This window comes from Centroberyx affinis, unplaced genomic scaffold (assembly GCF_046629955.1).
Source record: "Centroberyx affinis isolate AG114_WGS23_722 - 3 ecotype Tasmania unplaced genomic scaffold, CSIRO-AGI_Caff_v1 ptg005528l_1, whole genome shotgun sequence".
NCBI classification, from domain to species: domain Eukaryota; kingdom Metazoa; phylum Chordata; class Actinopteri; order Beryciformes; family Berycidae; genus Centroberyx; species Centroberyx affinis.
In genome coordinates, this window is record NW_027282776.1 from 10,001 (window position 1) to 20,000 (window position 10,000).

A 10,000-nucleotide genomic window follows, 5' to 3' on the forward strand; every position below is an offset into this window, starting at 1 on the left:
TTCCATTTCTGTAACAAATCTGTCTTTCGTTGGTAGCTAACAGACTACTTAGCTAACGCGCTACAGCAGCTAAGCTAACGGAGTTCTTGTTGATGTAGAGTTTTCTGATTTGCTTCTCACTGTACGCTGCAAGCAAAAACACAATAATTATGATTGTGTGTGTGTGTGTGTGTGTGTGTGTCTGCATGAACGTGTGTGTGGAGGATGTGTGTATGTGTGTTCTCTCACGTTTTTACAGACGTGTGCAGCGTCAGTGTGTTTTTGTGTTGTGTTCACGGTGCGTTAGTGCTTATTTGCTCGTATGTGAGTGTGGTTACAGGCGTGTGTGTGTGTGTGAGTGAGTGTGAGCGTGTGTGTGAGAGTGTGTGTGTGAGTGTGTGTGTGTGAGCGGGTCTCTGGCTCAGTGTTCCAGGATTAGATATGCTTCTGTTTGACCTTGAGTGAAAAGGAACGCTGCTTTTTAAGCTAATCCCCTTCAGGAGGCTTTCAGTCCTCCACTGTAATATTCCCAACTGTCTCATATACTGTAGGCTCACTGTCGCGCGCACACACACACACACACACACACAGGTATGCTTAAAGATCAAGATCTATGCTTTTGGAGGGTTACTGTATTTTAATCATAGAAAGATTATCTCCCACGTGCTCTCTCTCTCTCTCTGTGTGTGTGTGTGTGTGTGTGTGTGAATACGCCTGCTGGCCTACATACGTCCATAGTTCTCCTGTATGGGGTTTTCCTCGGTCACAGTCGGTGTCATACTAAGGATAGACTCCATCTCTCTCCGTTCTCTAGGTTTGCTGAGGAAGTGTGCTACTAACACTCATTCAGTTAGAAGCATTTCTCCAAGGAGGGTTAAGTGCCTTGCCCAAGGGCACCTCAGAGATAGTGGTGAGGAGAGAGACAGTGTTATATATAGAGACAGTGCACTCTATCCGTTTTGAATGGGAAAATCCATAACGCTAAAGATCGACGATGTCATAATGAAACTCCATCAGTAAAACTTTCAGGTTTACGCAACAGCGGAACTTTTGTTATTTGTTTAACTCCCCACTGTGGACGGCGTGTCATGATGTCATCACCGCTGACAGGTGACACAATGACGAATGTTTGATGGGAGCCGTAAACCACATTTGTCTTGAATGTTGTAAACTCAGTGTTTGGTGAAGCAGCTGTGGATGGATGACACTGCTGTTTTTGGTGTTGATCCAGATCAGGGATTTCCCCCATTAGACGATAATGGGTTTTTTTTTAGCCACAACTGAACTAACGGAGACAGAGACTTGATTCTGAATCCTAGGGCTTCTAATGTTTGCAGGGTCAAGAAATCAATTCAACTTACAGTAAAACGAAGCCTAAGTGATGAGAACGGTGACAGCGCTCTCCTAAACAGCTGCTCAGCCGAAAGCAACGCGCACCACCTTGATATTTCGCCAGGTTTTGCGCCCAAAGTTCAACTATATTGAACTTTAACCCCCAAATGCACTGACCTCTACGAGGCGCGTCCAATGGCATTCCAACATTTACAGGAGGCGGAAGTTTTGTAGGCACCGGCGCACCAAGGAAAATAACTCTACATTAAGAACATATCAGAACCTGGCCAAAAAGTCATAGCCAGGGTAGATAATATCCAAAAGGATGGGGATACCAAGTTAGAAAAATCATATTGTGTTATTTACACATTCAGAAGAAGCCTAGATAGCGTCATTGTTGAATTATTTCAGCTGCTTTGAACGATGTTAAGACCTAAAGCATTAACTTAGCACATTATTCATGTCATTAGTAAATCTATCTACACCATTTAAAACGGACTGTTTACAGAAAATGAACCCATAGGCTGTTGGAATTGTTTAATAAACTGCTGATGACCCCACTAGTGCATCTGGAAAGGTAAAAATATGTTTCTGTAGCCTACTGAGATTCCAGCTTGTGCTCTACCTCACGCAAAATATACACATTGCTGCTTCTGGTGTGAAAGCCCCGTTTCAGCAAGTCGGAGAACTTGCTCAGCGTGGACGGAGGTTTGCTTCTAGTTGAAGGAGGGGAGACCATGACTGATTCACTTCATCCGCTCCAGATTCTGCCAGCTGGTCTCTGATTCGGACCAGTATCCTTCCAGTCGCCAGCTCACTTCTTCTTCTTTTAACCTGTTTTCTGTCAAAAGGAAACACAGGATTTTTAACGATAAATCCAGGAATGTAGTGGAGGGTAAACCCACTGAAACTCAACTTACCCATCTATATATTTGCAGGAAAACAGTTTACTCACTTTTTTTTAGGCTGGCATGAATCTTTATAACCTAAATTCATAGTATACATGATAATAAATCAGTAGCATGTAAATATATAAGCTTCTCTCCTACACAAACAGGACCAAACCTGCTCCGTATTCCAATGATACTGCTGCAATGGAAAACTGATTCTGTGAATTTAAAAAATCAATTAATTTAAGATTTAAGTCACAAGGAAACAGCATTTCGATGTCATGTCTTGGAACATGGAAAGTGACTCGGTGCTTTGCGAATAATCTTGAGCTGTCACAAATTTCAGATTATTCAGAATGAATAAATTCCAGCCACTGGGACAAAAACCATGGTGTCTTAAGAAAAGGAAAGGAAAGGAAAGGGAGTTTTGGGGGTGAACACCCAAAATGCACTGCTCTACCATGTTGCCACTTGTGTCACTTTGTTGAAGTTGCAGGTTTTATGTGATTGGAGAGGGGCGTTATTAAAAAATCTGTGATAGTGTCATCAGTTGGAATTTTTTTATGCATGTCTACTGGTACGACATGAAATAATCTCTAAAAATACACCATTTCCAGGTAGTAAAAGTAATGAGATTTTGATCTTGATCTTTATTTGTGTCAGTTTTTTTTGTTGTTTATTGTTAAATAGGTGTATGTTTTGATATGGAGAATTAGCTAATAAGGAGAAAAGTAATTTTTCATGTCACTGTGACTAACATGGGATGTTCCTGGCATGTTTTTGTGAGGACAGAAAGATTCGAACACGGTGGTAAACACCAGAGTTTACCTGCTGACAGTGTGTGTGTGCTGAGACTGTGTGGTGGTGATATAGAGGCCTTTCACAGGGTAATGCCACAGGTATGCAGTGCTCAGTCAACCTGTCAGTGTGTGTGAGTGTGTGAGAGAGAGTGTGTGTGTGTGTGTGTGTGTGTGTGTGTGTGTGTGTGCACAGGGGTGAAATTCCACATCGAATTCCGACATCCATCTTGTATCCAGTTTCATCAGAATTTTCCCTTGCTTTGACTAACTTCTTTTTTTTCCATCCCTCCCTATTCTCTCTCTCTCCCTCTCTCTCTCTCTCTCTCTCTCTCTCTCTCTCTCTCTCTCTCTCCTCCCCCTCTCCCTCTCCAGGACCCAGCTGGTATCTTTGAGCTGGTGGAACTGGTTGGTAATGGCACCTATGGGCAGGTCTACAAGGTAAGACTTCTCCTGCTGCCAAACAGAGGCAAAGGGCAATCACTGTCACTCTTTAAAAAAATGTGGTTTGTCGACTACAGAAGCCCGCTGAGGAAATAAATTCATATTTATTTATGCCATTTTCCCATGATAACAAGCTAGTTGTCTTTGATTTCTTGAGATATCATTATCAGATGTCATTATCTCGAGATAACACATTTTGTTTTTCTGAGATAATGAGAAAATTGTTTTTCCAGAGATCTCAAGATAATTTTCTCATTATCTTGGGTTAACAAAAATAGTTTTCTGGAGATAATGAGATAATTTTCTGCTTGGACCGAACATCCTGAAGGAAAGCATATTATTCAAAAACCAAATGTTGAAGCAGGACTGCCTATTAGTGAGTTGGAAATCTCGAGGAACAATATAAATTTATGTAATATTTGAAGATAATGAGAAAATTATGTCGAGATCTTGGGATAACAAAAATAGTTTTCCCATTCTAACAACATATCTCATTATCTCAAGATACCAAAATGTGTTATCTCGGGATAATGACATAAATAACTCTTGAGAAAACAAAGGAATTTAACTTGTTATCACAGGAAAACAGCGTGAATAAAAGGTATTAATAAATGTCCTCAGTGGGCTTCCGTAGTTGACTTAATAAGCTGTAACTCTTCATTCTTATCCTCCTCTGACCCCAGAAATGACAAAATGCTGCCTTTCATCTTTGCCACCCACATGAACTGTGAAAACAAAGTGTGAGGCTGTCTATTATATATGTGTGTGTGTGTGTGTGTGTGTGCTCTCTCTTCCTCATTTTGAAAGCATTTAACACACACACACTCACACACACACACGGCTGCTGATACACAGACAGACGCGACACGTTCATCATGTACTTGATGTTCTGTATCGATCTATCCGCCGTTTGAAAAAGGCGACACCTCCCTTGACAAAGTGATTGATGGCATGAAATTAAAACAAATTATCTTCCTTTTGCAAAGGACAGTGGGTAAATTAAGACGTCGCAGCACGGAATGATAACACACTTACCACCGGATCTGTCTGTACGTTAGAGATATTGATTGATTGACTTACGGTAATGATTTTGTTCTGCTAAAATAGATATACAGATAGATATACTTCACTTGCACATGTATAAAATAAGTGTTTTTTAAGCTCTTTTTAACAAGGGAGGACTGACTCAGTTTTAGGGTTTGGCTATATATCGTATAATATCGATATTGTGATATGAGACTAGATATCGTCTGGGATTTTGATTATCGTAATATTGTGAAAGAACTTAAATGTCACTGCTTTGGTTTTAAAGGATAAGGCTGGTGTTTTTTAATGCATTTCTTACTTACATAATGAAGAATTTCTTCCCATTTGAATTTGATTTGGTAATAACTACAACAGCCTGACTTTTCATGGTAACAGTTAGCGATTTTTAAAATGTAAACTATGTCTTTGTGAGCTGTATTTCAAGGTTTTTAGCTCACAATTGGAGCCAATGACTTCCAGGTTGAAGGCTAAAAACGGTACGTGGGAAGTCAGAAAGTAACAGGAGTAGAGCAAACACATTGTTGATTTTGTTATTTTCATAGGATTTGTTGACGATAAGAAATGTATTTAAAAGCACCAGCCGTATCCTTTAAAGGCTGCGTTACAGTAATGTGATACAATTTTCTGAATTTATCTGGCTGAGTAAAATTAACAATGATTGGGTTTACCTGCTCATCATATCCACATTATCCAGAATTTTCTTGTGTGTAAATATCTTATGAAAGCAGGAATACTCATCCCCAAAATATCGTCACATTATCAAGGTATTCGGTCTAAAATATTGTGATATTAGTACAGTTTTCCTGCTTCACTGTTAAACATATTCCTACCTGGGATCTGCCACAGTTCAGTGGATTAACTGGCTTGCTGGCTGGAGCTGCGATGGTAGTTATGGAGGTAATGTTGAATATTCCTCCTTCATCCTCCCTGCCAACAGTCTCCCAGCTGGTTTCAAATCGTTTCTCTAACCTCCAGGCTGCTGCCGCGCCTCCTGGCTCCTGAATTTGATAATCTCTTACAGTTGCACTTAGCGAGCGGTGAGAAAAAAAAAAGGAAACATCTGAATTATGTAGGAAACTTGTGAATCCTGGAGGGTTTTACAGCATGAAAAACCAGTTTATATTTACTGTTTAGCGGTCGCTCTCATCCAGAGAGACTCGGAGCAGGTAGGGGTGCCGTGTCTCGCTCTGGGGATCAAACCTGTGAGCTTTCGATTACGGGACAGTCGCTCTAAGCTTGGTTCAAACCCACAGAACTTTATTTTAAATTCTAGTCCAGAGCCCAAGGTTTCTAAAGATACCAAACATGTCAGGCTGGATTACAGGGAAATGTGTAGAAAATGATGCATAAGAAATCTAGATTTTTTTTTTCATTTGATGTAATGGTGCAGCCATAAAAAAGACGTCTAGGGTTTGAATATTTCAGTCAATATAAGCAAGATATCATTTAAATGAAGCATCAGAACAAGCAGATACAGAATATATATATATACGTATATATGTGATGTTATACAGTATAACTTTGAAGCTGCTAAAGGGGAAACTGAATTACACAGTTGAAGCGTTTCCCTCTTTGCTTCCGTGTTGCCTCACAGTTCAAAGCACCATGTTAATGCAGTAGATTTAGTTTCCCCGTGACCCCGCCGTGACCCCGCAGGCCGACCAATGAGGAGGCAGCGTTACCGGCTCACACTTTTTCCCTGGATTTGATTAACCGGTGAAGCTGTTCGCAAAGTGGAGGAAATTCAGTTTGTTGACAATCGTATTGATCGACGTGCCGACGGCCTCCTGTAATCTGTCTCTCTAAGTATCTTTCTGTCTCTCTTCTCTCCTTTCTTTCTTTCTTTCTTTCTTTCTGTGTCTCTCTTGCTTTGTTTCCCTCCAACTGTCAAGCGGATTTTTAAGCAAACTTCCGAAATGTCGTAAAAGATAAAAATGCAGATTAGGTGTGTTTCCGATCAGCTGGGTTGAAGTGAATAAATTGCTGAACATCAGAAAACACATTCACCAGAGATTATTTCGAGAGTTGATCAGTGTTGGGCAAGTTGTTGATGTTCTTTTATTTTTCATGTCGGCTAATGTTGGGCAGGTTATGTGTTCATTTGAAGGCGAAAACAAAGAAATGCACTCAGCTATACAACGACCACGGAGACTCATACATGTTAGAAACAACATGTGTGATCTCTTTGCTGCATGTTTTAGTGCTTTTAGTGCTGAATTACTGTTTTTATCGTGTTTTCTGCCTTCTGCAAACTATTAACCTTCTTATCTTGTCTGCCTGTCTGTTTTTATTTTATGTATTTTTTCTCATTTTTCCCCCACCTCCCCATCACGAAGCATTTTGCATCGTCATAAATAAGAATTTGTTCTGAATTGACTTGCCTGGTTAAATAAAGGTAAAAAAAAAAAAAAATCTAATGCACCAACTAATGATTATACAACTACAATAGACACTTACACATGTTTGATATTGCATGTATGATATTCTAATGTACCAACTAATGGCCATAAAACCCCAATGCAGACTTATACATGTTAGAAACAACACGTATAATATTCTAATATACCAGCTAATGGCCTGATCTAGTATCACTTTATACACTTTTGAACCAAGACTGAACCATCAATACTTATTCGACTTTATTCATTTCCATCCTGATTCATCGCATACTTTTTTATTTTTTATCGACAAAAACTTTTCTGCCTCGAGCGAGCGTAAGAAAAACTGTTTTTGTTTTTTTTTGGCAATATTGAGTAGATAGTTCATCGAAATTTGCCGCTTCCAGTACGCTTTCCACATAAAAATATACTGGGATGGAAACTCTTCTCTCTCCCTCTCTCTCTCTCTCTCTCTCTCTCCCCCTCTCTCTCTCCCTGTCTCTCTCTCTCTCCTCAATGCGTCGGGGCTTGTGTTGAGTTTTGGAATGTGAGGCTTGTCTGAACGCGGGACCAAGGTGTGTTTTTACGCCTCAGGCCGCCTCAAAAGGATATTCTGCCCTTTTCTATCTCTGCTCTTCCTCCTCCTCCTCTTCCTCCTCCTACTCCTCCTCCGCCTCCCTCTTTTCTCACTCTATCGCTATCTTTATCCCTCTCCCTCCCTGTGTGTGTGTGTGTATGGTGTGAACATAGTTGCTTATTCAGTAGACTTACGCTTCCTCATACCCTCCTAATTCTGTCTCGTCTTTCTTTTCTCTCTCTCTCTCTCTCTCTCTCTCTCTCACACACACACACATTTGGGCTCTGTGTCACCTTTGGGAGACGTTTGTCCGGTCGTCACCTTGGAGGAAGAGCGATAGAAAAACAAAGAGCTTCTCTGTGACTGTATCTCTTCCTCTCATCTCTCGCTGTTTTATCTGCCTCCGCTGTTATTGTTTCATGAGCGTGGATCGCTGTCATTCTTTCCTGCAAACGCTGTCACACTGCACACACACTGAACCTGTTTGTCTGTGTGTGTGTGTGTGTGTGTGTGGGTGTCGGAGAGAGAGAGAGAGAGAGACAGGCACGACATGTCAACACCTTCTAAACTCTGAATGGGTCGAGTTACACACACCGTTTGACTTTTGATGTTCCTTAATTAAACATCTCATGTGAAAACAGGAAAAACAACAGACAACTCACCAGCTGTCACACCCATAACCACACAGATACACACACACACACACACACACACACACACACATAATCAGGACAAAGTTCATCCTTCAGTATTTCAGAAATATTGAGGATCCTGATCCGGAGATTGAGGATTGAGTGTTGTAAAGATGCTATGTGTATAATTTTATTCTGATTCTGATTGACACTAGGGCTGAACAATTAATCGAAATTTTACCGAAATCGCAATATGAATGATGTTCAACACAACACTGGCCAGAAGAGGGTCCTAAAGAAGTTACACTCTTACACTGTAAAACACGATGTGTCATTTTGAACACATCTCTGACAACAGACACAACACAACATATGCTGTTATTAACATATCTTATGTGGAATAGGGCTGAACAATTAATCGAAATTTTACCGAAATCGCAATATGGCCTCCTGCAATTTTCAAATCGCAGGAGGCGCAATATTTGTTAAAGGTGAAATGTGTCAAAATACCATTTTAAATGAAATATTGTGGTGCTGCAGAGATGTCCTGGCCTACACATCTTATTCTACAGACTTAAGAAAACATCTTTGTTTGGTACAGATCCCTGCAAAAACCACACCATAATCATTTTAATATGTTTTTCAATGAAATTGAGAAAAATTATCATTCCCTCTAATATCGCAAATTATATCGTAATTGCAATATCAGTCAAAATAATCGCAATTAGATATCTTTTCAAAATCGTTCAGCCCTAATTGACACGTTTGAAGTATGTTTTGTATATACGTTGTATATACATTTGTGTGTATATATATATATATATATATATATACAACTATAATCTAAAGGTATAATATGTAACATTTCCGCATTAAAATCTCTAAAAACGACTAGACCTATGTTATTTTTTTTTTTTTGTTGTGTATTTACATTATCCCAAATGTTTCCAACAATGTTGAAACCCAGAGAAATCCGTCATTTTATTCAAGGTAACGGTGCGTTTCATTTGGTCGCGTGTCAATGCCGTCATATCCCCTTTACCCCCTAACTTCCTGTCACAGCGTCATATCCCCCTTACCCCCTAACTTCCTGTCATGGCGTCATATCCCCTTTACCCCCTAACTTCCTGTCACGGCGTCATATCCCCTTTACCCCCTAACTTCCTGTCATGGCGTCATATCCCCTTTACCCCCTAACTTCCTGTCATGGCGTCATATCCCCTTTACCCCCTAACTTCCTGTCATGGCGTCATATCCCCTTTACCCCCTAACTTCCTGTCATGGCGTCATATCCCCTTTACCCCCTAACTTCCTGTCATGGCGTCATATCCCCTCACTCGTGACGGATCACGATTATTCTTTCCGCCGAAGCTGTCCCCGTAAAAAAAACCTCCCACGCTACTTCACGACGTCGTCAAACTACGTCTTTCGTTATTGTTTTGATTGAGAGAAATTACATACTGTGCGTTTAATAGAAATATTTACAGTATAAAACGTGGAAATCAAAGATATGCGATCGATTCGGCAAACGTGGCGGTGTAGGAGCTCAGATGAGAGAGACAGAGAGAGTGGAGAGAGAGGGAGAAGGTGCCGGGGGGGAGAGACCTACGCCACGCCACCAGCGGGTGACGCAAATGACCTGCGCTGGAGTCTTTAGCTTGTTGCTAGCAAAAATACTGCTTAGACTAGAAAACGGTTACAGAAATCAACAGACCCAGTGCCATTAGAGACATAAATATACAACGGTAAAAATGGACTGACTTTGAAAATCCTGCATTAAACATAGACTGTGACAGAGGTGATTATGTGGAAACCCGTTCATTTTCCCTATGGAGAAATCGTGTGAGCATCAGACTTAGGAGGTCTATTTACTCCTCATCCATTTGACCATCAGTCAGTATTGTGGCCATTCAGCTGCTTAGCT

At 40.5% G+C, this 10,000-nt stretch overlaps 1 protein-coding gene across 1 annotated transcript in view; it reads left to right on the top strand.

The window, feature by feature from the left end:
* The window catches only part of LOC139667429 (traf2 and NCK-interacting protein kinase-like), a 29,307-nt gene that overhangs the window by 3,582 nt on the left and 15,725 nt on the right, over positions 1-10,000 (top strand). Inside the window, exon 2 of the mRNA XM_071546882.1 lies at positions 3,374-3,439. Within this exon, the coding sequence (XP_071402983.1) occupies positions 3,374-3,439 (66 nt within the window). The remainder of the gene's footprint in view (positions 1-3,373; positions 3,440-10,000) is intronic.